This window comes from Oncorhynchus mykiss, chromosome 1 (genome assembly GCF_013265735.2).
Source record: "Oncorhynchus mykiss isolate Arlee chromosome 1, USDA_OmykA_1.1, whole genome shotgun sequence".
In the NCBI taxonomy this organism is placed as follows: Eukaryota; Metazoa; Chordata; class Actinopteri; order Salmoniformes; family Salmonidae; genus Oncorhynchus; species Oncorhynchus mykiss.
Genome location: NC_048565.1, coordinates 21,344,393 through 21,371,391, shown reverse-complemented (window position 1 = coordinate 21,371,391; position 26,999 = coordinate 21,344,393). Strand labels below are relative to the sequence as shown.

The following is a 26,999-nucleotide window of genomic DNA, read 5'->3' as shown; positions in this document are numbered from 1 at the left end:
CTCCCACTTGGCACTGGAGGGCACTTGGCGCAGGGTGATAAAGAAGGCTACAGTCACTATGTCTGGCACATGCTCACACACACACATCCTCACTCAAATGGGAATAAGCACACACACACATACGCATGTACAGATTTTAGACTGCACATACACACACACACACTCGCTGATAGTCTGTCTGAGTTGGACATGACTCACCTCCTCTACCTGGAGTACTGCCAACCCTCTCCAGCCTCTCCCTCCTTCATCTGTGTGAGCCCTTCAATTTACTCTAGCACCACCATAGAGCATTTCAATAATTACAATTAGCTTTAATCACTAGTCTAACGCTTAGGTGTAGGGACTGCAGCATGTTACTTAACACTTAATACATTGATTTATTGCATTGAGCCGGCTGTGAATGGGTTTTCTAAGGTGAGTGAAAAAAAATGCATTTGGGTTTTTTCAGCATAGACCTACATCTCAAAAACAATGGTTGAGAGAGGTTAGCTTTATAATGACGAGCGCAAATTCTCCTTGCAGTGCTGAAATCTGAGAAGTGTAGCATCTGAGGGATCAGCTGTGGTCTCAACATAATGACAGAATTAGAGGAAATTGGGGAAATTATACATTTCTATCATAGAAGAGCAGTAAATCAGAGAGGATCCACTCGAAGGACTATCCTCTCTTTCTCTTGCTGTCTTCATTTCTCTCTCTCTCTCACCTTCCCTCCCTCCCTCTCTCCCTAATCCATATTGGCCTCCGGAGACACATGTTTCGAGAATCCTACATATCGCCCCACCCTCGTCACCACCACTATACATCCACCTCCACAAGCAGTGTGTGAACAAACCCAGAATAACAATGTGATCTTATTTAACCTCTTAAAGGCACAGGGCCATTGCGTCAGGAGCTGCTATTTCAGCTTTCACTCTGAATGTTTTCAACATAGGTAAGATGTATTCTTCTCTTCTGGTAGGTGTGGTCAGTGTTATACTGCTTTAAAAGGGAAGTGAATGTGAAAGGCTTGCAATTTATGTGGTTGGGGCAAAGTACTTTTGTTATGTACTGTTTCTTCTGATTACACAACATATCAAAGCAATCTTTAAAATGATATATCATAGTGCCACAAAAACCCATTGTCCATTGCTATCCTATTTTAGCAGATGTATTGCTTTGCTCTGCTTGTCAGTTTTGGGCTTGGCAATGGTGCTCAGAACCAGGGCAGACAGCTGTGTTGTTTTTCCTACCCACCGTGCTGCTACATCTGCATTGCTTGCTGTTTGGGATTTTAGGCTGGGTTTCTGTATAGCACTTTGTGACATCTGATGATGTAAAAGGGCTTCATAAATACATTTGATGGATTGTTTTGTGGGATAATCATGTGAGATAAACAACATGTCATGGCAGCCAAGCCTGAACACATCTAGGCTCACACTGCCTCTGAAATGCTGCATCCACAGAATAACAATCAACATCTAACAGAGAGCCCACTGCCAGGGCACAGCAATATCTGCTGCAGTCAATGAACCTCTGTGGAAGCACTGTTCCAGCCAGCACTATGAGAAGGCAGGTGCCATCCGACCATCAAAACATGCACTTACAGCGTCCCCCTCTGTCTGATTGTATATTAGCGCAGCTTTACTTGAATTAAATAATATGTTGACCTCATCTGCATTACATAGGCTACCATTATTTGAGGTTGCACAGACACACGTACTAGATACGTTTACATGTGCACGTGTTTTTGGCATTCCTTACTCTTCTCTCACATAATTTGAATTATTAGTAATGGTTTGAGGCCCTGAGTGAATAATGGGACATTGTAAACCGGAGAAAAAGAGAGATAGAGAGAGATGGCGGTGGCCTGCACATCTGTCATCCAGTTGGGTGGAAAGGATGGCTTTTTGCTTAGAGAGAATATGAGGAGGCGGTGAGGCAGTCAGCGCTGGGTGGAAAACTGTGGTAACGAACAGGAAGCCGCAGAGCGTATGTGTGTAGGAGGTAAGGCAGAGGATAGAAGCACTCATGTTGGCCTGTTAGCTCTGGTATTTATAGCCTGGCAGTGGTCGGCACCAATATGCTCCTTGGTCTTGTCTAGTGCAAGAACAGCAACATCAGAGGGGCTGCAAAACTGTAAATATGATCAGACCAGTCTGGTGTATAGGAATGTGAATGGCAAACCTTTGGTTTGTATACTTAATGTAGCCTATGTACAGTAGTTTTGGTTTATCAGAAAACATCCCAAACCAGACACCAGAGCAGCGAATTTGGGAGTACAGTGGCCATTTGCTGCCATTGAAAACGATGCAGATGTCCTATATTGGGTTAATAATCTTTGCACGAACTCTGCAACTGTCAGTCCAAATCTTTCACCAAGTGTATTCGGAATATCATGAGATAATACCACACATGAAAATACAGTATACCTAGCCTACCCACACTTGTTTTATTTTATTTGGCCTCCCCTGTACACTACATGATGCTTTACCGCCGTCAGGTGGACTGCGCAAAAACTACTCGCCGCATGCACACCGTTCTTATTTTACCTCCATGATGCGTACGCCCCTTTTGCTATTTATTCATGTCTCACGCAGACGCTCATATATTGGAGCCATTTTGACATATTTCTCAGACGACGCCAAACCACACAAAGGTAACTGTTTACTCACTAAATTCTAATCATTACCGGGTAAATGTACCACAATGCCTTTTAATTTCCTATGGGAAATAATTGTCTTTGACCATTTACTTTCTAATCAACGTTCGCTTTGCAATTTGGCAAGCAAACGTGTTCATGACGATGAAGGAATTGAAGCGATTATAACGTTAACGAGCTAGCGTTAGCCATGATTAGTCCTTAGGCCCCCGTCCTCGTGTGTAACTTTACTCGGTATGTAACGTTATTCTATTTCCAGTGCCAATGTTCACTTGTTTTTTCACGTTATTTGCCGTTACACCTGGATGGTATTTCAAAGCCAAATTCGGTCTAGTAACTTGCTAACAACGTCGTTGGTAGTTACCTACAAAATGGCCGTCCGCTAATGCACGTTTCATTAGCTAACATTAACCGTTAACTAACTAAAGTAACTAGATATATTTTGGACATCGGCGTGGCAACATGTTATTTTACTGCCGCTGTTTAGGTAACGTAAACGAATTACCAGATAATACGCTAGCTGACGTTGCAGGATAGGCCAAATCTGGGCCAGGTCGTGTTTACTGTGAGGATTGAAATGGCTAATGGGACTGGTTTATCGTTCGCCTGCTAACGCTTAGCTAGTTAACTATCCTTTGTGTGCTGCCTGTTTTTTGGCTAGCGCCTCTCTAGCTAACATCAGCTCAAGGTTATGGTGGGTACTTGCCTGTTTGGTTAGTCACCATGGTTGAGCATTTTACCACTGTTTCCCAGGTAACTAGGTAACTTAGCGAACGTTAATAAATTGGCCTGCTAAATTATAGCGAGTGTATTGACGTTAGGTAACTTTATTGCACGGGTTAAAACACGGCTGCCTGCACGCATTTAAACTATTGGTGGAAGAAAATTGCCTTATCGCTTAAAATGTATGGCTTCATAGCAATTAGCGCTTCTGGTGCCATCCTTATGTGAAATTGTTTTTCTCAGTAGTTTTTCCTTCAGTTCTCAAAACAGTGAATGTCTTCTAAACAATGTGTGTGTGTGTAGGCCAGGTGCTTATTTTTTTTCTCTCTAGATAAAGATGTCTGACGAAGGAAAGCTTTTTGTTGGAGGATTGTGTTTTGACACTGATGAAACTTCACTGGAAGAGGCGTTTTCCAAGTATGGCAACATTGCTAAAGGTATGTTGCCTCTCCAGGACCTGGTTAACAGATTGGCAATGATGCTTGTGTTGCCACAAGTAGGTTTTGGCCATATGGGTGGTTGATAAAAAAAAAAAACATGTTTTAATCCCCCCCCTCCATACACAGTTGATGTTGTAAGAGACAGAGAGACTCGGAGGTCCAGGGGTTTCGGCTTTGTGACTTTTGAAAACCCTGAAGATGCCAAAGATGCAATGGCTGCAATGAATGGCAAGGTGAGGGGATTCTTTCCACACACATGCAGATCTTCGACTGATATAAATCACTGGTATTAACTTACCCCCCCACCCCCCCTTCAGTCTGTTGATGGCAGGATGATCCGTGTGGATGAAGCTGGCAAGTCAGGAGGAAGATCTGACCGTGGTGGTGGCTTCAGGGGGGGTTCTGGCGGTTTCAGAGGGGGTTCTGGTGGCTTCAGAGGAGGCAGAGGAAGAGGTGGGCATGGTTATTTAGGACGAGTTAAGGGCTGGCATTGCGAAGTGGTTAGCTTCCGTTTGCTCTGTCACACCCCTTTTTTTTTTTTTTTTTTTTTTGACCTTGCTCCAATCTGAAGGGCCTTTGACTGAAATGCTCTTATTTTTGCCGTAGGTGGCGGCTATGGTGGAGGAGACCGAAGCTATGGTGGTGACAGAAGCTATGGTGGAGGAGAGAGAAGCTATGGGGGAGAGAGAAGCTATGGAGGTGACAGAAGTTACGGTGGTGGAGGAGACAGGAGTTACGGTGGTAGCTACAGGAGTGGTGGAGGATACTCCTCTGGGGGTGGCAGCGGAGGTTACAGAGAGGCCAGGTAAGACTTAATTTAATGGTTTTATTTTTCTCTAAAGTGCTGACCTAAGTGATCAGTCAGCTGGTTTTAGTAACATTAATAGGCTTTTAGCTTCAGAACTTGTTTTTCTAGGATAATCATGTACTTTTCCTTGGTTTCCGTTAACCAGCGTTCATATGTGCACATTTTTAGGAGTGGTGGTGAAAGTGGTTATGGTGGCCGCTCTGGGGGATCCTACAGAGACAGCTATGACAGCTATGGTAAGTTTGATGTAGCCTAGTTGCCATGAACTCACTGTTGGTATGGACTAGAAATGTTTAGTACGGACTGGACATGATTGCATAGACTCCCAGAATGGCCCTTTAAGACTTTTGTTGCTCAGTATCCGAAAGCCTGTGCCCTCTTGGATTAGCATGTTAAAATACCCAGGCCTGCTCAAAAATCCAGCTCTGCCACCCACACAGGAGCAGAAAGACATTTCAATATTTTTTTTCACTGAGTCAGTTCTTCTTTTGAAGAGGCATAAGTTCACGTCCAATGCCCCTTGCCCTGATGCTTTACTGTTTCAATGAGAACTGTGGCACAAAATATTAATAGGTTCTAGTCTACTGTGTGAGAAATGTCCGAATGCTGCAGTGCCTTTACACTTGTGGCTTCTTCTTGTCCTCAGCTACACACGAGTAAAAACAAAAACAAACTTCCTGATTGCAAGATCGTCCCTTCGCTGGCTGTTTTTTAAAAGATGCGCTCTTCGAAGACACTTTTTTTTCTTCTGTTTGTGGTATCTGGTTCTAGTGTTTTCTTTAACAAACTTGGCAGTATCTTTAGTTTTTTTGTGTTGTGTTCTACAGGATCTGTCATGGCAGTAATTGAAATCCTGTAGCGTTTAATTACTGTAAGCCTTGACGCTCACTAAGGATCTTAATACCTTAAGTTCAGTATGCCCTCCTGGTGTTGCAGGAAGAGTGGACACTGGGAGAATCAAATTTGATAATTAATGGCTTTATTTGCAATGAAACCTGTTTCCACCGTTAACTCGTAATCTGTTCAACACAGCCTGATAGCTTCTAAGACAAATTCAGTCTTGCCCATGTTCCTGCTCAATCGGAAGACTCAAATATCAGTAGTAACATGTTTCCATTTAAGCTTATTTTAACTGGTGTTGTGAATTCTGGACTTTAAAAAAAAATCTGTGAAATTTACACTAGAAGCTTGACAAGCTGTGATGTGCTCCTTCAGTTCTGTAATGCATTCCTTTAGTGTAACAAGGTAGGAATGCTAAGTGGGAGCACTGGTTTCCAGCAAACCACCTTGATATTGCTAAAGATTTGTAAATACTCAGTATCCAAAGAGTGAATGACTTACTGGCGAAATAACTTAATTTCATTGAAAGGTATACTAGGTGTTTGCAGCCTTCTGCAGTTGGCCTAAGGTACTTTGCTCTTCTCAAACGTGCATAATGATGGACTCAACATTCACGATCACTCAATGTTACTACAAGGATATGTGCTCTGTTCTGTGTACAAACACCCAATTTATTTTTTTTGTATATCCTGGCTTCATGAAGCCTATTAAACAATCCGTTGAAAATGCTCTGATTTCTTGTGCCTTCAAAGAACTTAAGCCTGTTCACACTAAGCCAGCTGAATGTTATGCAATGCGAGTCTGGTAGGGAGCGATGTTGAGAAATGAAAGCATAGTCTCTGCTGGAAAGGGTATTCTGAAAGGTGGGATCTCATTTTGGAAGGGTGGCTGACTTAATACTCAGAGGATGCTAAAAGATCTAACCTGAAGCTAGTCATTGTGGGGGGCCTGGGTGTGTTGCAAGCAGAATAGAAATGAAATGTCGTGCTGGCACTGGTTCTTTTATAATGCTTCATTGCTCCCAAGAGCTCTACTATCGTTTTGGAACTCAACAAAGTCCTTGGAGAATGAAGTGTTGTGCCTACCGACACGTGAATCCGCTCTGGTGAATGCTGCTCTCTTGGCTAGTTCATAAGTGGAAATAGGCCAGTAATGTGAGGTAAAGACTTTTGCTCTCCTGTTCGCATCCCTCAAAGTTCTCATTTTGATGTCCATCTTAACTGCCTTCAACTTTACAACTACCGCTGTCACTTCCTCAGGCCCTAGCCGTTACTGTTCAGAACCCTGAGTTGCATGAGTACGTTCAGTAGCGTATCCTGTTTTTTGTGTTTTTTTAGAATTTTCACCCTGTCCCCATAGACCATTGGGACTACTAGACTCTGAAAATGACCATTGAGCTTTTGAAAATTCCATAAGTTGTCATGGCTCAAGTATCCCTAGTGTAAAACAAGACCCTCCCAGTTTTGATCTGTGAAACTACAAGTATTGTTCTCCCAGTGATTGCAAAAGATGTCTTCATCTTAAAGGTAGACTCTGCAAAATGACGTTGTCACAAGCAGAAGTGCAGACATTGATTGGGACGCAATAGACTTTACTTGGTCACACTCTGTGCACAGGTTCGCTTCACAGCGTTTTAGCCAGGGCACCAAAACAGCAAAGTTGTTGAGCCTTGCTTCAAGCGTTTAGTAGTTGTGGAAATTGGCCCACTGCTGTTCACTTTCTGCATCTACGTCATATTGCTGAGTCTACCTCAATTCTAGACAGCTATCACCTTTCTACTTTTGCTTGTCAAGTTTATCACTATGTAATTTGTTTTGTATAAACATCTTAACATTCAATCGACTTTGATAGGATTAACACTGTCTAATGCTAGAAGTTGATGCTGTTTAGCACATCTGTAGTTCATGTTGATAATGATAAACAAATGCATGTCATTGTTGCCCTCAAAAGCTGTACTCTACTAATTACAGTCTTGTTACTCGATCAGGTTAAACTAAGCGTTGGATGTGAAAGCCTGCTTTAACACGAGGTTGTGGACTTCGACGCTGACTGTTTCGTTCCAGTGCTTCCTTGGAGGTGGGTATTCTGTGTACTGAATGCCTTCGAGCTGACGTCATGGGCCTTGTTTGCGTTCCCCTTAAATGACAGTCACTGATCTGACACATTTATTGTTGAAGGCAGTGTTGTGAAACCCTGCTTTTCTGTCCTTTAGTCAGATGAGATCAGGTGTCACTCACGGAAGGGTTCATATTTACAGTATACAACCAGTGCATGTTTTAAATAGGCTTGTAATAAGGCTATGGTCCCACTCAAATACATGAACACTAAAATCGTATATGACCTACATTGTCTGTCCATCAAAGATACAAGTCAACTTTTGGCCGTGTTCAGAAGAGTTGCATCAAAGGACAGGCAGGTTTTTTTTTGCTCAATCCCAGTGTGTACGACCCTGTGGGAACGCCCTACAGAATATGCTTACACCAATCCAATGCTTTTAAGTGTGGGGAGAAGTACACACTTGGTAAGAATTGGATGCATGCTGTTGATCTGACTAACAGTAGCGTGCAACTAACTTGAGTTTACATTTCTAGCAGTGCACTGTCATTTTACTGTATTCCTTCTGACTAATTCTAACTTTATTCTTTATTCCAGGTTCACCACAGGATTGTTTGCCCTGAAACAGCTCCTTGGAAAATCGTCACCAGGAGATATCTAAGACTGAACTGGAGATGTGCTGCTGAACTGGACTTGTTGTTTAGTCAAGACCTGCCTTGGAATGGGAGTGCATATCTGAACTAGATTTTATATATCCATGACATTTACCAAACGGATTGTCATTCTGGCGTGCCAATGCAGTACCTGTATTACAAGTATACACTTTGTATTTTTTAGTGAAGTACTCAAATGAACGTCTTGGAAATTGAATGGATTAAATATTTATTTTTTTCAAATTGGTTGTCTCTTGCACATTTTATGGGACGTTCTTGTAATGTCTGTAGTACAGTACAGACTTTCCATTCAGGACTACTCATTGAATCGGTGGATGTATTGACCCAAAGATAGGCAAATGCACAGGCAGTAGTTGACCCTTCAACGTAACAAATTTACTTTGATTTAAAAAAAAATCTGAAATGCTATTCCTGAGCTGTGGAGAGTTTTCTCTGCTTAATATTCATAAGCTGGGCGTAACTGCAAGGGACCCATCAATACATATACCGGGAGGCCTCGCATCTCATTCATTCCCATCTGCTGCAGGTCGGTCGGAAGATATTCTGTTTTATCGGAGGTAAGCGATTGTAATAATCTTTTCCATAAATGTTTGTTCGTAAACGTATTTTATTTAATTCGTGACAGGCGCTACCAAGATTGTGGCAGGCTAAATGAGTGTGACATCACCCGAGGAGGAGTCTGAAGGTGGCTCAAGATGCAGCTAACTAGCGAGCAGGTAGCCAACGATAACATCATGATAGTAAATTGTGTTCGATGTCCGAATGGACAATTATATTGTGGTGTGCGGAACAGACCAACTTTCTTACATTTGTCATAATGCCGATGCCCACATTTTGCTATACAAGCGAGCGTGCTCAGAAACGTTAGTCGATGCAATGACGCAGTGATAGCTGGCTAGTCAGGGGCCATTAGCACTATCATAAATGGCGCCGTTGTGGTTGTTGGACAATGTTGAACAAAGGGAGTTTCACATCTAGGCTTGGGACATGAGGGGGCAGGGAAGACGATGTCGCTTACTGATTTGTACTAAAAACGGAACTGAATCGCACTCATCTGCTTGTGGAGCGAGGACCGCTTTTTGTTGCGAAAACGCAAATTTCATTGGCTAGGTACCGTGAACTAGCTAGCTACGGTAGCGTTATATTGGGAAAGAGAGGACGAGAAGGCAGCGCTAGCTACCGGGGGGTAGAATGGTCTTGGGCCTTTATGAGCTAAGCCCCCCCCCCCCCCCCCCCCATACGCATTTGTTCTTCACTCGCTGGCACTTGACTGGTTTTTATCAAACTTGCTAGGTTACCTTCATGTTGGTAATACAACATACTTGGCATTGGGTAAAAATACAAATCAGAATCAAGCCAAACAACTTAAAAATAATTTTGTTATTGCGTGTGTAAGTGCACCATTGCAAGAATAGAACAGAGGTTTTCATCCAATAATAACCTCCTATCCAGTGGCGTAGGCACTGCCAGGCCCACCTAATCAGATTTAGCTATAAAAAAAAAATACATATATATATATATATATATATATATACTCAGAACTCCCCCGTTGGCCCATCCACCAACGAATTCCAGCCCTGCTGCTAACAGTTCATTGCAAATAAATCATTGCATCCATAATAAACATGTTATTTCTTCCCTTCTGCAGTGGTGAAAAGGAAGGATGTCTGACGAAGGGAAGCTTTTTGTGGGTGGCCTCAGCTTTGACACTAACGAACAGTCATTAGAAGATGTATTCTCCAAATATGGGCAAATATCTGAAGGTAAGCGACTAACTGTTGGATATTGGGAGCAATGTAAAAAAATATATATATCTGGTGGTCCACTATTTGAACATGCTTTGAATGATACACGTCTTGCAAGGTTGCCATGTGTGTCTATAGTCTTTAAATACAATTTCTCTGTCTAGTTGTTGTAATTAAAGACAGAGAAACTCAGAGGTCCAGGGGCTTTGGTTTCGTCACCTTCGAGAACCCAGATGAGGCCAAGGATGCTATGCTGGCCATGAATGGCAAGGTAACAATTAAACCTCAACTCCGCCCTGAAACACAACTCTGTCTTGACTGCAACGACGATATTAATGGTGTATTCTTTATATCCCCAACCCTTTCTGTGTCAGTCTCTTGATGGCAGACAGATCCGTGTCGACCAGGCGGGCAAATCTGGCGGTGGTGGCAGGTCCGGAGGCGGATTCCGAGGGGGCTCTTCAGGTGGCAGAGGAGGTGGAGGAGGATACTTCCGTGGAGGCAGAGGTGGTGGTGGTGGAAGAGGTGGGCGTGGCTTCTCACGAGGCAAGTTTGTTGTTTTCTATCCTACAGCACCCTGACCTTGAGTGTCCCTCCCTCGTTTGCCTTGGAGTGACTGACACCCCAGTCCCAACCCTACAAAGATGTCCTCACACCTGCGCTAGCCTGGGATTCTGTGGCTTGCAGAACTAACCAGAAGTAGTCAGTGCATATGTGTGCACCCCGCACTCTGACCCCCCCCCCCCCCCCCGATCCCTCATCCTTAATAACCACTCCTATGTTCCCATGTCTTTTTGTTTTGCAGTGACTGTTGCTGTTGTCTAGTAGCTGTAGAGGTTTGATTGAGACATCTGTTGGGCTACTGATAGCATGTCCAAACTGAAGAGTGGTGTTTGATATTCTCTTAACACATTTAACCATAAGATGAGTGCATGGCTGCTTTTAGCATTCCTTTGATTCAGCTGTTAACCACAAGTTATATTACAGGTGGTGGAGACCGGGGATATGGTGGTGGACGTTACGACAACAGAAGTGGAGGCTCATACGGATCAGAAAGAGGCTACTACAACAAAGACAGGTAAATAGTGATGATATACCACCTCAGCTACATAAAGTCATATGCATATACATAGCTGCTATATGTTAGCAATTGATAGAATTTGGGAAGACAAGGGAAAGGTGAAGAGTATAGATCCTATAGGTAAATCACAATGCATTTTAAGGAGCTATGTGCCCATTTTGACAGTAGGCAAGCACTTTTAGGAAGACCATTTTGAATTTGATGTTACTCAACTTGCTTCTGCTCGTCCAATTCTTGTTTACTGATGGACATTTCTTATTCTGTCCACAGAGCACAAGGAGGAGGATATGGAGATCGTTCAGGAGGTTCGTACAGAGACAGCTACGATAGCTATGGTGAGGCTTCTTATAAGCTTACACAAGTGTAGGGAGTCAGGATAGGCAGCCAATCTGGTGCCTGGACAGCAACATCCCTGAAAGCTACCATAGATTTGGAATCGGCCAATCAACACCAGAGCCGAGGCAGGTTCTTGCCCTGTATAGCAGCTGGATGGGCTCCTCTCGGACCGGGTTTGCCCCCTATGGTCGTGGACCAACTGATGGATGAAAAGATCAGTGAAATTAGTAATTTTCTCAATGTATGAGGCCTTTAGTCATGTGTAATGGAGAAATGGGTTCCCTATTCCCGTTCTTTCCTGACCATAGAGAAATACACCTTCCCAAGTTACACTTTTGGTGTTTCACAATATGTGGTACATAATTAATCTTCAAGAATAAAGAGTTGCAAATGAACCTAGTGGTGGACACTGGGTATTTCTTACAAACAAATGCCCTACCAGGTTAGTATTGGAATATGGGAGTCATTTGGTGTTAAAGGTATGTGGTATAGGAAAGACTCAATATACAACATCTATTCCTTTAGGGAGCATCTGTGGAAGAGGGTCTGCAGATGGGCCTTAGTGTACTTGTGTTTCCCTCCTTGTTGGAGAACCTGGGACCTCGTCATTAACCACTGGGCTTTCTCTTCTCTGAACAGGCGGTGCTGTTGTCAGTGGCGCACAGTGAGGCTGACTCCTGTAGTTGAAATATGTTGAAGGCCCAGTTTAGCACTGCAGAAAGCCAAGGTAGGCTGACCTCGGTCTGCAACTGTCTTGGCGCGAGCTGTCCTACAGGGGCCATAGCATTAGCTCTCTACTTCCTGCTTTTCTTGTCATAAGCTTTTTCTCTCTGTCTTGTAGCAGCTTTTTTGTAGAGGTGTATTTTCCTTTGCTTTGACTTGCAGTACAAGGATCTGCACACACACACAATGGAGCCAGTCACCTTTCTTGTTGACGTAATTTGCATATAGAAGTAGCAGGATTGCCTTGTCTGTCTGCTCTGTAGTTTTGTTGTTGAAAGTTCTCTCCATGGAATAAGCCGACATAAAATTGCTTTCATCGAGCGGAGGTTGACTGCGCTTGTTAAATAGAAACAAAAAGTTTCTCAATCAGCTGGCCGCCTTCAGATAGAGTATTTGTCACAAATGTAATTCACTCCAGCATAATTTGCTACCACTTCTATGTATCTTCAAAAGGAATTAACGTTCAGTAGCAGCAGGGCCCCTTTCGAGAGATGAGCCCCCTACCATCCACAGAATCAAGGTAACCTGTGTGTCTTTCCAACTTCTCTGCAGGTGACGAGGGTGGCTGGTAGGACAGTGGCGTCCGGATGCCTGTCGTCTGGGCACGGCCCCTCACCCCGAACCGGGGGCCCCATCTCGATGACGGCGGGCCTGGCCTGGTCCTAGCCCAGCGCCTGCTGCTCCGCGACACTTTAAATCTTCTTCTGAAACCCACCATGTAGATAAGAGCAGTCCTGGATAAGTGCGGGGAGGGCTGGCTTGCACTCCGAGCCACCCACCACCGGTCTGTTCCAAGTTTTTGTTTTTTACTTTCTGATCCTCCTTATTTGTTATTGAAAACCGCAGAGAACGAAATTTTAATTTACAGTTTTTGTGGGGAGCTCGAAAGAGCAAGGCTCATGTGCGGTAGGCCTTTGCCTCACTTTGGGCTGTGCACAACCTGAAAGACAGGGAATGTATCTTGGATAGAGAATGGTAATGCTGTTGTAGTTTAAGCTCTGCTCTGTAACGAAGTATGAAAATGCTTGCACTTATTTTGGTTGATTTGATTGTGACTGCTTTGCCACCCATTAATAGTGATGAGTCTGAATGAGGGAAATGTACACAAATGTCTGAAACCTTCCATCACCATGTTTGCACTGTTCTACCTGACAGAGGGAGGGATGGTGGAGACGTTCTCTAGTCCACTGGGCTTTTTAGGATCGCTGTAAGTTCTGGTAAATGAAGAGGGCCTACTCAATTGTTTTCTGGATCACTGATCTGTTTGACTGACCTATGGCAGGTTCCTGTCTAATTTATTTTGGTTTCTACTGAGAACGTTTTTTATTTTATTAGCTGCACATTTTGAATAAGGAACTGTCACATGACAGTTGAGTACACAGCGGTGAATTAATGTGAAGCGGGCCAGTTCTTAAAGGTAACTACTACTTATGAGCTCTTTTCAACAAACTTACTTTTTATGAGGGTACAAATGGAGTGATTTCACAACTGTTCTCGTCATAGCATCAGATTGGTTTTGTATTTGATTTTTTTTTTAAGCATTCTGTATCTTCGTGGTTGTATTTTTCCTAAATAAAAAACCTTTACAAATCTCTGGTGCTGGTTTTGATATAGACCACATTATTTTCTCATTTGCATGTGTTTCAAAAAGAGGTGACTTGATAGATATACATTTATGAGATTATATTGATAGTCGTATCTGGGTAGAAATGAAATGAAATTGTCTGAGGTACTCACACCTAATGAATATTAATATAAAAGTCATGCTGGCTATTGGAACAGCCCCACATGAGATCCTTATTTTCTGGAAAGTCTGGTAATAAGTTGTGCATGAAACTACAGCTATAGGGTTTATAGGCCATGCCAGTATAAAACAATTCCAGCACGGGCTGTCTTCTATTCCGTAAAAAATACAATGCATGTGTAGACAAACTAAGGAGTATCCCGTCTACCTGTGGTCCGATCAAACCTATGACTCGCCAGTATTCAGATCTAGAGGACTGGCATGCCAGGGTTCTAATATAATGGCTCAATATGATGTAGGTTAGGTAGGGAGGGATGCTTTGCTATCATGCTGCATTAAACAATGGAACACTCAATAAAACGCCAATTCATTACAGCCGGAAGTGACTTTTCATAGCAGTTTAGGAGAGCATTTTCTCTAACCCTTTTCCTAACCTTAACCTAATTATCCTAAGCAGTTTTTAGGGAATCTCATTTGTTTTTATCTCTATTTGTCACAATATTAGTAATCTCAATAGTAGTCATCATGAGACATTCTTTCCTGTTGCCCTCAAAATCCATTCCAGAATGTTAATGTATTTTACATGGACAGTATGTTATCCAGATGTGCACAAGGGGGCAGTCTTGTCTCAAAGATCTTTGGTGTGTTCAATGTATTTTACTATATATTTTCAATTTACTGCTCAATGAAATGAACCATTTACCAGATATATGATTGCCTTACTGGTGAACGGACAACTTGATAAAAGCGCATCTTATCCGTTTGCTCGGATATTCACAAAATAAATGTGTCCAATAACATCACCCTACTCTACTGTTTAATCCCTCAGTAAATAATTGAAGATTTAAAACTGTTGCAGCACAGAACAGGATTTGAAAGCATTGTTTGACAGATGGAAATTCAGAGGTTTCAATTGTTACTGCATGTAGGGGCATATAAGGCTAATTTCCTGCAATTCGGCACGTTTTTCCATGATTTATGTCTCATATTTATGATTAATGTCTGATATAAAAACACTAAACAAAGAGCTGCAGTTAATATCAGAATTGGTAGCAAGGTACAAGTTAGTTCTAAATATTTCAAAAACTAAAAGTATTGTATTTGGGACAAATCATTGAAAAAATATTGTAATGAATAATGTGAAAATTGAGCAAGTTGAGGAGACTTAACTGCTTGGAGTAACCCTGGATTGTAAACTGTCATGGTCAAAACATATTAATACAGCATGTGGCTAAAATGGGGAGAAGTCTGTCCATAATAAAGCACTGCTCTGCCTTCTTAACAACACAGGTCCTACTGGCCCAGGTTTTGTCGCACCTGGACTACTGTTCAGTAATGTGGTCAGGTGCCACAAAGAGGGACTTAAGAAAATTGCAATTGGCTCAGAACAGGGCAGCACGGCTGGCCCTTAAATGTACATGGAGAGCTAACATGAATTAATAATATGCATATCAATCTCTCATGGCTCAAAGTGGGGGAGAGATTGACTTCATCACTACTTGTTTTTGTAAGAAGTGTTGACAAGCTGAATGCACCGAGCTGTCTGTTTAAACTACTAGCACACAGCTCTGACACACATGCTTACCCCACAAGACATGTCACCTGAGGTCTCTTCACAGTCTCAAAGTACAGAACAAACTATGGGAGGCGCACAGTACTACATAGAGCCATGACTACATGGAACTCTATTCCACATCAGGTAAATGATGCAAGCAGTAGAATCAGATTTTTTTTTTAATAGAGGAAAATAGACCTTTTTGAACAGCAGGTATCGTGAAGAGATACACAGGTACAGACACACATACGCACACAAACACTAGCACATGCACTCTACACACATGTACGTTGTAATATTGTTGTATGGTGGTATTATACATTTTATATTGTAGATATCTAGTGGTGTAATAATGTTATATGAAGTACTGTTTTATCTTTTGTTTTGTGTGAGGTAAGTGCCTTAATGTGTTTGGACCCCAGGAAGAGTAGCTGCTGCCTTGGCAACAGCTAATGGGGATCACTAATAAATATTCAAAATTCAAAAATGTGATACCTGTGTGAGAGTGACTAACAAATCAATGGGGGCCTCTAGAGGTCAGGGCCCCTGGGTACATGCCCTACGTGCCCGGTCGGTAATTTGGTGATGATTAGGCCATCTACAAGGTTTAGATAGCTGGCTAGACTACCTTACCTAGCAATACAAATTGTTTAGCTAGTATGGGTTAATTGAATGACTGTCAGTGACTGAGATAAATTTTAAAAAACTACTGATGCACAACCAAATTTCGAAATGGCACCTTGTGTATTCTACTTTTCAAACTCTCATCAGTAAGTTGAGAACTCCACTGGGAAAGAAAAAAAAAAGTATTAGGAAGAGGCGGCTCCGGGCAAAGACATTAACCAGCACTGGTAAATCAATCAGAAAGCATGATACGCACATTAGGATTCTTTACAGTATCATAGTCATGTTCTAGGCACCTGGTTGACTAAATTAACAAAATGTTTCTGGTCAGTGACATATCAATTCTTCATGGTGTCATTGATCTAGTCCAGGAAGTCAGGGATGCGCACGTAGATGTAGGTGTTGTTTCTAGTCTTGGTAGACACCACCCCATAGGCCACACCATTACAGACTAATGGACCACCAGAGTCTCCCTGGAAGTAACACACATAGACCACAATACCGAACAAATGAAAAGGTTGCCTGGCGACTCAAAGTGAATTGTTCCGCTGCTCTATGTTCACTACATACTTCAGTCTGAGACGCCATAGTTGAAGTCGTTTGTGGTGACGTCAAAATGATGAATGTTGTACAAAACAAAGTCATCAGCGATTTGTTTCTGAATCCGGGTCCTGGGGATCCAAAGGGATGCACATTTTTGTGTTTGCCTCAGCACTACACACCTGATTCAAATCATCAAAGATGACGATGAGTTGATCATTTGAATCAGCTGTGTAGTGTTAGGGCAAAAACAAAAGATGTGCACCCACTTGGTTCCCCAGGACCAGGATTAAGAAACACTGAATTTGAGTATCACAGCCAATTCCGAATATTCAAAACACCTCTTTACCCACTTGTGTTTTAGCTCAACCCATTGTATTCTAGGACCAATCAGAACGATTAGAATGTATTTGCGTTTTAGAAATCATCGGGGAGCTACTCATTGCGGAGTACCGTCTGTGTGTGTGGCGTAGCGTTTGGCCAAAGCAAGGAGTTTAGGTAGCCAGGCAAATGAAAAGGCACATTTCCCTTGGAATGATTCATGTCCTCAAACCAAAGGGAAACTATAATTTCCTTTCATTCCTCTCATGTTATTTCCCCTTTAACATTACATACTTTCAGACGCCACTTACCTGAGCAGGTCCATTTATTCCTGATGAGCAGACCTGATGGTTGTCAGAGCAAAGTTGATTCTCATCCAGTGTCACATTGAGGTCCTGAAGCACAGGAGAGCCTTGCTTTACATTCCTGATAGTGTGTCCCCAGCCTGACACCAGACAGTCCTTGGACACCTCATCTTTTGTCAGCGGGAGGCCAATGGGTCTCACATGGTCGGTGAAAACTGCAATCACCTCCAGCTTTGAGGCAGAGAGAGCAGGTTTGTTGACTGTTACAACTTACATCCTTGGTTCTATAGTCTATTCAGCAAGCCTGGTAATTTAATGGTGGTTAACTGTTTTTTACCAATCAATTTCATACTTTGACATTGTAGTGACAATGTGCATGCACAATTTCACCTGTGTAGGTAAAAATAAACATATGTGCAGCTTTAGGTCCTAGCTTGGACTTTTACCTTGAGTAGCATGATATCATTATATTCATCATAATTTGGATGCGGAAATGCCTGTTTCACAAGCCTTTCCTGACCTTGCTCCTGCTGCACATTGTGGACTCAGTTTGAACTTAATAGATCTGTAGCAAACACACAGACAGAGGCACAACGCAATGGAATATACTGTATTCTTACACATATCTGCAACTGACCGTAGTGGACAAACACAGACACTGATTGAAAACATAATGTCAATCTACCGTATATCCTTGCTTCCCGCTTGGTTCAACCTATGCTCTGACATTTCCCTTACGGAAAAACCACATTAATTTCGTGTTCCGAAAACACGTTTTCATGTGATCACGAAATCTTAGGGGAAGTTAATGTGACAACATGTAAAGCAACATGTGAAAACACGTGAGCATGTTGTCACAGATTCCGCCTGTACTGCTGCTCCTTCTGTGCACCAGTTCCAGAGGTCTACGTCACCGGCCTCTAGGCGGCACTGAAATGTTTCATTACGCACACCTGAATACAATTCCCCTGATTAGTAATTTTATACATGTGCCCTCTGTTCGCCATTGTTTTGTTGGTTATTGTTCCCATGTCTGTTGGTCTGGGAGTACATGTGCGTTGTTATTTCGGCTTTCGTGCTGCGTGTATTGTGCATTTGTTATTACGGGTCTCGCCCGTGTATTTATTAGAGGTTTTACATCGCTCTTTGGTTTGGGTTACAGCTCAATATTTTTGGATACGTGTTTGTTTTGGGCTTCGTCCCGATGCCTATTCATGGAATTACTCTGCCTGTCTCCAATCATTTATTCAATGTGACACACATAAAGTGTTCCAAAAACACATTTCACATGATTTCATGTTTTTTCTTATAACGGTTAAATAGTCTGCAGTATATCTTAATGGTGCATGACTACATTTATTGGTAGGTTTTCCATACTGCACCTTTTATCTCAGCCTTTGGCTATTGGAGGTCTTAGCCCTGGGCTAAGCTGTGTTTCACGTCTAAATGCTCCAAAGGGGACATTAGAAATACAATGTTAAAATGTGTAAATGCAACATTAGGAATGAGCTATGTGAAGCATGGGGTAGGATAGCCCTAGGCTAAAAACAGTAAAGATATTCAGGTGTGAAAAACCTAGAGACATTGAAATGGTACCCTATTAAAATGTTGGTGAGATTGCAGGAAAAATCCAATTGAAAGAGTAGTTTGACCAGCATGCATTCTAATTCTAGGCATAGAGCTATAAGGTAGTGAGTTTCAAGGAGAAACAGTTGAAGCATTTATAGGGCAGATAATGGAGGCCCCCCTCCACACATTTTCTATTGGTTTTCCCTCACTAGATAAGCAGACATTACTGACCCCCCATTGCAGTGGGCAGCAGTCATCACAAAGTCCTCTCTCTCACTAGAAAACCACAAAAGCTTCCTGGCTTCAGATTGTTGGCAACAGCTTTCTCCAGGAGAACCATGTAGGGTCTACTGTGGGCCACAGCCTCCTTGCCCCCATAGATACGTATACTGTGACAACATCAACAATCAGGATCCACTCAACCCATAATATCTAAATCGTTGTGGATTTTTCTTATTTGATACCACCTTGCATAATACCTGATTGGATTAGTAGTAGTAGACTGCAAAAGTACAAGACCCTGAATCAATGCATACAGTGTGCTCAAAGTATTGGGACTGACACACATTTTTTTGTTATTTTGGCTCTGGATTTGAAACGATACATTGACTATGCGGTTAAAGTGCAGACTGTCAGCTTTTCCATCAGATTTCCATCTCCACTACCGTTCAAATGTTTGGGGTCACTTAGAAAAGTGCTTTTCTTTCAAAACAAGGAATTTTTTTTGTTCATTAAAATACAAGAAAATGTATCAGAAATACAGTATAGACATTGTTAATGTTGTAAATGACTATTGTAGCTGGAAACGGCTGATTTTTAATGTAATATCTACATAGGTGTACAGATGCCTATTATCAGTTTCATTAAATAGTACCTGCAAAAAACACATCAACAGTGAAGAGGCGACTCCAGGATGCTGGCATTCTAGGTAGAGTTCCTCTGTCCAGTGTCTGTTTTGCCCATCTTAATCTTTTCTTCTCATTGGCCAGTCTGAGATATGGCTTTTTCTTTGCAACTCTGCCAGAAGACCAGCATCCCGGGGTCGCCTCTGCTGTTCACGTTGAGACTGGTGTTTTGCGGGTACTATTTAATGAAGCTGCCAGTTGAGGACTTGTGAGGCGTCTGTTTCTCAAACTAGACACTCTAATGTACTTGTCCTCTTGCTCAGTTGTGCACCGGGCCTTCCCACTTTCTATTCTGGTTAGAGACAGTTTGCGCTGTTCTGTGAACCTGAGTAGTACACAGCGTTGTACCAGATCTTCACTTTCTTGGAAATTTCTCACATGGAATAGTCTTAATTTCTGAGAACAAGAATAGACTGAGTTTCAGAAGAAAGTTCTGTGTTTCTGGACATTTTGAGCCTGTAATCGCACCCACAAATGCTGATGCTCCAGATACTCAACTAGTCTAAAGAAGGCCAGTTTTATTACTTCTTTAATCAGAACCGTTTTCAGCTGTGCTAACATAATTGCAAAAGGGTTTTCTAATGATCAATTAGCTTTTAAAATGATCAACTTGGATTAGCTAACACAACGTACCATTGGAACACAGGAGTGATGGTTGCTGATAATGGGCCTCTGTACGCCTATGTAGATATTCCATAAAAAATCTGCCGTTTCCAGCTACAATAGTCATTTACAACATAAGCAATGTCTACACTGTGTTTCTGATCAATTTGATGTTGTTTTAATGGATAAAAAAAATGTGATTTTCTTTCATTAACAAGGACATTTAAGTGACCCCCAAACTTTTGAACGGTAGTGTATATCAGGTGAACCATTTAGAAATTACAGCACTTAAGGGAGAAAAAGTATTGGGACAAATTTACTGTAATTTACTACTTAAAGTATTTGGTCCCATATTCATAGCACGCAAGTACTACCTCAAGCTTGTGACTACACATTTGTTGGAAGCATTTGCTGTTTGTTTTGGTTGTTTCTGATTATTTTGTGCCCAATAGAAATGAATGGTTAATAATGTATTGTGTCTTTTTGGAGTCACTTTTGTTGTAAATAAAAATAGAATATGTTTATGCCTCTGTCTCACTCATCATTATTCACAATTCAGTCAGGATTATCCATAGTCACGGTAGCATCCACATTAATGTGAAAGTGTTTAGAAACATTCTACTCTTATTTACAATAAAAGTGACTCCAAAATGACACAATACATTATTTTCCATTCATTTCTATTGGGGGTCTATGTAAACAGTGCTGTAAACGATTCACCCGATATGGATGAAAATACCCTCAAATTAAAGCTGACAGTCTGCACTTTAACCTCCATAGTCATTGTATCATTTCAAATGTGCTGTAGTAGAGCCACAACAACAAATGTCTCAATACATTTGGAGCTCACTGTACATGTGCAGTCTAGGTATTTTTATTTTTTTACCTTGTGTGTAGAAGAGGAGTATCAGGAGCAGAGTACCCAGGTTCAATGGAATGCCCATAGTGAATGGACTTCAGCTGAGCAATTGATGTGATTGGAGACCTGTGAGAAATGTCATTCACTGTCTCCTCTTACACTTCAGCTTTAAATAGGCCTTGGAGGAGACCAGGAACTAATCATCTATGCATATATTTTGAGTGATTGACACTGAGAGTGATGACAGAGCTTAAACCCTTTCCCTTTGTGTGCATGTCATTTATTTCAGGTTGATATATTTGCATTTACTGCCTTCGAAGCACTACAAGCAAGACACCAATAGTAGTAATGTTGAAACTATAGCTAGGCTAGTTATGAACTGTAGGGGTCTTTCAGAGCATCATGGGACTGAAAGGAAAGAACATAAATGCCTTTGGGTGACATTTAACAAATATCCTGTGATTTATGTTTTGAAGATTTATATGATGTGAAAGTCGCTTCTTGTGTGTGACCCAAGGCTGACTCGTAATTTAGTCTACTGGTGCATAATTTAGCATAAATCAAGCCATATGGTGGCCTGTGATGCACATACTGTACATCTGTCAAAATGTACAATCGAATGCCTCTCATGTAAAAACAGTAGACAGCTTTGAAGATTCTCATTCCCTGTTCATAGCTCTTCCCTGTTCAAGGTCATGGCTCTTATAAGTCTCTTTTTCTGCCATCGGACCCCAGGTAACGTTATTTAAACTTAACCCTAGTCAAGAGTATCGACATTGGAATTGTTTGGTTTTAGGGTTCATTGTACCCAGTGCTTTGTGATCCGATACGTTTGTCTGGTATGGGGAAGGCATTAAAGTCCTTTGGGAAGAAAACTAAAGGATCAAGTGACTAGAATCTCTTATATTATATTAACCTGCACAGACGACAGTGAGCGTCATGGTCAATCAATCTACTTCAACCAAAAATGGAAATAAAATTATTCCACTATTAGACATTCATGTGAGGCATATCTCAAAAGCAGATAATGATGTATCTTGGAAGCTTGTGGGTTCTAAAAGGCTCTTTTCGGTTTGTCAAAAGGAGAAACTGACTTGAAAGGTATGGGTACCCTCTGTCGTAAAATACTGAAATATTGTTATTTTACAAACTGTTATGCTGTTTTCAAATGAAACACAATACCTTGCTCTTGTTAAAGCTTTTATAATGTATTTGTTTCTGTATTCTTTTTGAAAATCATCTTTGGAGGTGATGTACAATTTATTCAAGTGGAAAAGTAATTTTGGATTGTAATTGAACTTCAGGGTCAATGATTGGATCATGGACTGTCACACAAGTATCAGAGCTATCTGACTCAAGGATTTAAGTCTAAATCACTTTGAGGAATTTCCATTTTTTATTTTTTTTATTTTATTTACTTTTACCCCTTTTTTTTTCTCCACAAATTCGTGATATCCAATTGGTAGTTACAGTCTTGTCTCATCTCTGCAACTCCCGTATGGGCTAAGGAGAGGCGAAGGTCGAGAGCTATGCATCCTCTGAAACACGACCCGCCACCATTAATCTTACACATTTTGCATTTCACCCCTTTCTGCATAGTGCAATCTGTTTCTACTTACTTCAGTAGATTTCAGTTCAAAACATAATAATAGCAGGCGGCAGGTAGCCTAGTGGTTAGACCATTGGGCCAGTAACCGAAAGGTTGCTGGATTGAATCCCTGAGTTGACAAGGTAAAAATCTGTCGTTCTGCCCCTGAACAAGCAGTTAACCCACTGTTCCCCGGTAGGCTGTCATTGTATATTAGAATTTGTTCTTAACCGACTTGCCTAGTTAAATAAATGTGTAAAAATATTAACAAAGCAATGAAACAGTTGGCTTCTCTTCTCCCTATGACCTGTGTGAACATATCTACATCTATTAGTCGGCTGTCTCACACCCACACAAAGGGATGCTGCTTCCTGTTTACCATGCAAACCTAAACCAAAAGTCTGCTTTCTGATACTTTCTCACCAGATGACCCTCCATTCTCCTTATGTGACCCTCCTGTCTACCTCTCTTGTCCTCATATCAAATGTCAACATCATGGGGTGAGTTAAACTGCTCAAGATATATTCCTTCGTGGGGTGTATAAAACCTACAAACCAGAAACAACCTATTTCCCTTGGCTAAAAAGGGGTACCCCTTTGCTTTTGGTAAGAGTATAAACTGACCTCGTAGCCCCAGGTATGTCTATTACAAACCTTCCAGAGTCTAGACTGAATAATACCCCCTTTCATACCTGAACCACACGCCTTTTATTCTAATTGATTGAAATAGTGTGCAACAGTGGGTTTTGTGAGAAGGAAATCGAATAAGAGAAGTGAATGGTCTCTGGGAGCTGTGTGATGGCGTAATGGGAATCACAGGAGGCAGAGAGAAACTGAACAGAGAGGAAGCCCAGCAGGAGAGGCCTTTATTGTCAGCTTTATTGGGACTGCGGGGATTGAGCGCCGCCCGGTTTAGCCATCAGCCACTGCGGTCGAAAGCAGGGGAAAGTAATGATAGTCCATCAATCCATCAATAATGGCGAAAATTACATGTTTATTAAGAAGAAAGGAAAATTACAACAATAAAAGGAAGACCTTGATCATTGTGTCGCACATCACGGTGAATTCGAAATCGCATATGTGGTAGGCCGGGGGTTCATTCATTGTCTACTGGTGGATGCGGCTTTATTTCTGTGGTATGATCATGTCATAAAGAAGTCTACGCCCAGAAACACATGATTGGATCTGTGTTGATAGGATGGAGAGGAACTAAAGACTCACTTCCTGAGTCCTCCATCAGCTCCTTTCTGATAGGTCTGTCCAGATAACTAGCTACAATGCCTCCAGCCTCTGTCTGACACCATGCAATGTTCATTATAGAAGTAATCCTCAAAACACTTGTCAAGCCTGCTCTCTGAAGCTGTTCACGTGACAGCTGTGTTGTCTTTGGTATTCATGGTTGAGAAAGTACAAATCAAGAGACATTCAATTAATATCTAAAGTCTAGATGTTGTTATTTAGACGAGGGGGGAGAAACATTGGTCAACATTCTATAAAGCACATAAACTGGATTATAAACTTGGTGGTTCCAGCCCTGAATGCTGATTGGTTGACAGCCATTGTAAATTCAAGCAATAAGGCACAAGGTATACAAACGACACAACGCGGAGTGCCTGGATATAGCCCTTAGCCGTGGTATATTGTCCATATACCACAAACACCCGAGGTGCCTTATTGCTATTATAAAAATAAATGTTTTGTCATACCCGTGGTATATGGTTTGATATACCACGACTGTCAGCCAATCAGCATTCATGACTCGAACCAAATCCAATCAAATTTTATTTGTCAAGTACACATGGTTAGCAGATGTTAATGTGAGTGTAGCGAAATGCTTGTGCTTCTAGTTCCGACCATGCAGTAATATCTAACAAATAATCTAACAATTTCACAACAACTACCTTATGCACACAAGTGTAAAGGAATTAATAAGAATATGTACATAAAAATATATGGATGAGCGATGGCCGAACGGCATAGGCAAGATGCAGTAGATGGTATAAAGTACAGTATATACATATGAGATGAGTAATGTAGGGTATGTAAACATTATATAAAGTGGCATTGTTTAAAGTGGCTAGTGATACATTTATTACGTCTAATTTTTAATTATTAAAGTGAGAGTCAGTATGTATTTAATTATTCGAGATTTGAGTCTGTATGTTGGCAGCAGCCACTCAATGTTAGTGGCGGCTGTTTAACAGTCTGACGGCCTTGTGATAGAAGCTGTTTTTCATTCTCTCAGTCACAGCTTTTATGCACCTGTACTGACCTCGCCTTCTGGATGAACAGGCAGTGGCTCGGGTGGTTGTTGTCCTTGATGATTTTTTTGGCCTTCCTGTGACATCGGGTGGTGTAGGTGTCCTGGAGGGCAGGTAGCACCCGGTGATGTGTTGTGCAGACCTCACTATCCTCTGGAGATCCTTACAGTTGTGGGCGGAGCAGTTGTCGTACCAGGCGGTGATACAGCCTTACAGGATGCTCTCGATTGTGCATCTGTAAAATTTCTTCAGCCTCCTGAGGTTGGATCTCCTGGATACCTGGATCTCGCAGCTAGCTAGCTGCTATCCGTGTGACTATCGGCTTACGTCGATCCCGGAGCAAACATCAATTATTCCGGAGCTAGCCAGCTGAAGAGTTCCATCAGTCACTCGGCTGGGTAGCCTAGTGGTTAGAGTGTTGGACTAGTAACCGGAAGGTTGCACTGACAAGGTACAAATCTGTCGTTCTGCCCCTGAACAGGCTGTTCCTAGGCCGTCATTGAAAATAAGAATTTGTTCTTAACTGACTTGCCTAGTTAAATAAAGGTTAAAAAAAAGACTCCTGGGCTACAATCACCTATCCGGACCCGTTTTACTGCCAACGTGGAGCCCCACCGGGCCTTCACAACTGGACTACCGACGTTATCTGCCCGAGGGAGTTATCCAGCCGAGGGAGTTATACCTGAACGTTCATCTGCGGCCCGCTAATCGTTAGCTCTCTTATCGGCTGCTATCTGAATAGATCTATCGGACTATTTTTTTCCTTTTTTCTTGGGCCTCTATAACTATATCTATTTTTTGGCGAATTGGATTGATCTTACGAATACGTGGACAACTACAACTACCTAGGTGTCTGGTTAGACTGTAAACTCTCCTTCCAGACCCACATCAAACATCTCCAATCCAAAGTTAAATCTAGAATTGGCTTCATATTTCGCAACAAAGCATCCTTCACTTATGCTACCCTTGTAAAACTGACCATCCTACCAATCCTTGACTTCGGCGATGTCATTTACAAAATAGCCTCCAATACCCTACTCAACAAATTGGATGCAGTCTATCACAGTGCCATCCGTTTTGTCACCAAAGCCCCATATACTACCCACCATTGCGACCTGTACGCTCTCGTTGGCTGGCCCTCGCTTCATACTCGTCGCCAAACCCACTGGCTTCATGTCATCTACAAGACCCTGCTAGGTAAAGTCCCCCCTTATCTCAGCTCGCTGGTCACCATAGCATCACACACCTGTAGCACGCACTCCAGCAGGTATAGCTCTCTGGTCACCCCCAAAACCAATTATATCTTTGGCTGCCTCTCCTTCCAGTTCTCTGCTACCAATGATTGGAAAGAACTACAAAAATCTCTGAAACTTGAAACACTTATCTCCCTCACTAGCTTTAAGCACCAGCTGTCAGAGCAGCTCACGGATTACTGCACCTGTACATAGCACATCTATAATTTAGACAAACAACTAGCTCTTTCCCTAATGTATTTATTGATTTTATTATTTTATTTATTTTGCTCCTTTGCACCCATTATTTCTATCTCTACTCTGCACATTCTTCCACTGCAAATCTACCATTCCAGTGTTTTACTTGCTATATTGTATTTGTACTTACATTTGCCTTTACCTCCCTTATCTCACCTCATTTGCTCACATCGTATATATACTTTTTTCTACTGTATTATTGACTGTATGTTTGTTTTACTCCATGTGTAACTCTGTGTTGTTGTATTGCTTTGCTTTATCTTGGCCAGGTCGCAATTGTAAATGAGAACTTGTTCTCAACTTGGCTACCTGGTTAAATAAATTGAAATTTAAAAATAAATAAAAAGAGGCGCTGCTGCACCTTCTTCACGATGCTGTCTCTGTGGGTGGACCAGTTTGTCCGTGATGTGTATGCCGAGAACTTAAAGCTTTCCACCTTCTCCACTACTGTCCAGTCAATGTGGATAGGGGGCTGCTCCCTCTGCTGTTTCCACGATCATCTGCTTTGTTTTGTTGACATTGAGTGTGAGATTATTTACCTGACACCAAACTCCGAGGGCCCTCACCTCCTCC

General features: G+C 41.9%; 3 protein-coding genes across 15 annotated transcripts; 2 read left to right on the top strand and 1 right to left on the bottom strand.

The window, feature by feature from the left end:
* The first annotated feature begins 2,503 nt into the window (after positions 1-2,503).
* On the top strand, positions 2,504-8,400 carry cirbp (cold inducible RNA binding protein). 5 transcript variants are annotated; one of them, XM_036948335.1, is made up of 7 exons: positions 2,505-2,635; positions 3,665-3,798; positions 3,928-4,034; positions 4,119-4,254; positions 4,408-4,606; positions 4,778-4,845; positions 5,256-6,177. In XM_036948335.1, exons 2-7 carry the CDS (start codon positions 3,699-3,701, stop codon positions 5,267-5,269), a joined length of 624 nt encoding a protein of 207 aa, XP_036804230.1. In that variant the 5' UTR covers positions 2,505-2,635; positions 3,665-3,698; the 3' UTR covers positions 5,270-6,177.
* A 201-nt stretch (positions 8,401-8,601) lies between these two features.
* LOC110507674 (cold-inducible RNA-binding protein B) lies at positions 8,602-13,657 on the top strand. 9 transcript variants are annotated; one of them, XR_005040927.1, is made up of 8 exons: positions 8,602-8,735; positions 9,827-9,941; positions 10,088-10,194; positions 10,298-10,448; positions 10,911-11,001; positions 11,275-11,309; positions 11,980-12,067; positions 12,616-13,657. XR_005040927.1 is itself a non-coding variant. In XM_036969098.1 (7 exons), exons 2-7 carry the CDS (start codon positions 9,842-9,844, stop codon positions 12,633-12,635), a joined length of 504 nt encoding a protein of 167 aa, XP_036824993.1. In that variant the 5' UTR covers positions 8,602-8,735; positions 9,827-9,841; the 3' UTR covers positions 12,636-13,657. The 9 variants fall into 9 exon arrangements, 4 of the variants coding, with proteins under 4 accessions (XP_036824993.1, XP_036824915.1, XP_036824838.1 ...); XR_005040916.1 differs by having other exon boundaries at positions 11,275-11,339; XR_005040917.1 differs by having other exon boundaries at positions 10,298-10,469.
* A 1,876-nt stretch (positions 13,658-15,533) lies between these two features.
* On the bottom strand, positions 15,534-18,090 carry LOC110512702 (kallikrein 1-related peptidase b22). Its single transcript, XM_021593125.2, has 4 exons — positions 17,838-18,090; positions 17,599-17,717; positions 17,159-17,383; positions 15,534-16,459 (listed from the first exon to the last, which is right to left on the bottom strand). Exons 2-4 carry the CDS (start codon positions 17,608-17,610, stop codon positions 16,349-16,351), a joined length of 348 nt encoding a protein of 115 aa, XP_021448800.1. The 5' UTR covers positions 17,611-17,717; positions 17,838-18,090; the 3' UTR covers positions 15,534-16,348.
* Between the last annotated feature and the right edge of the window lie 8,909 nt (positions 18,091-26,999).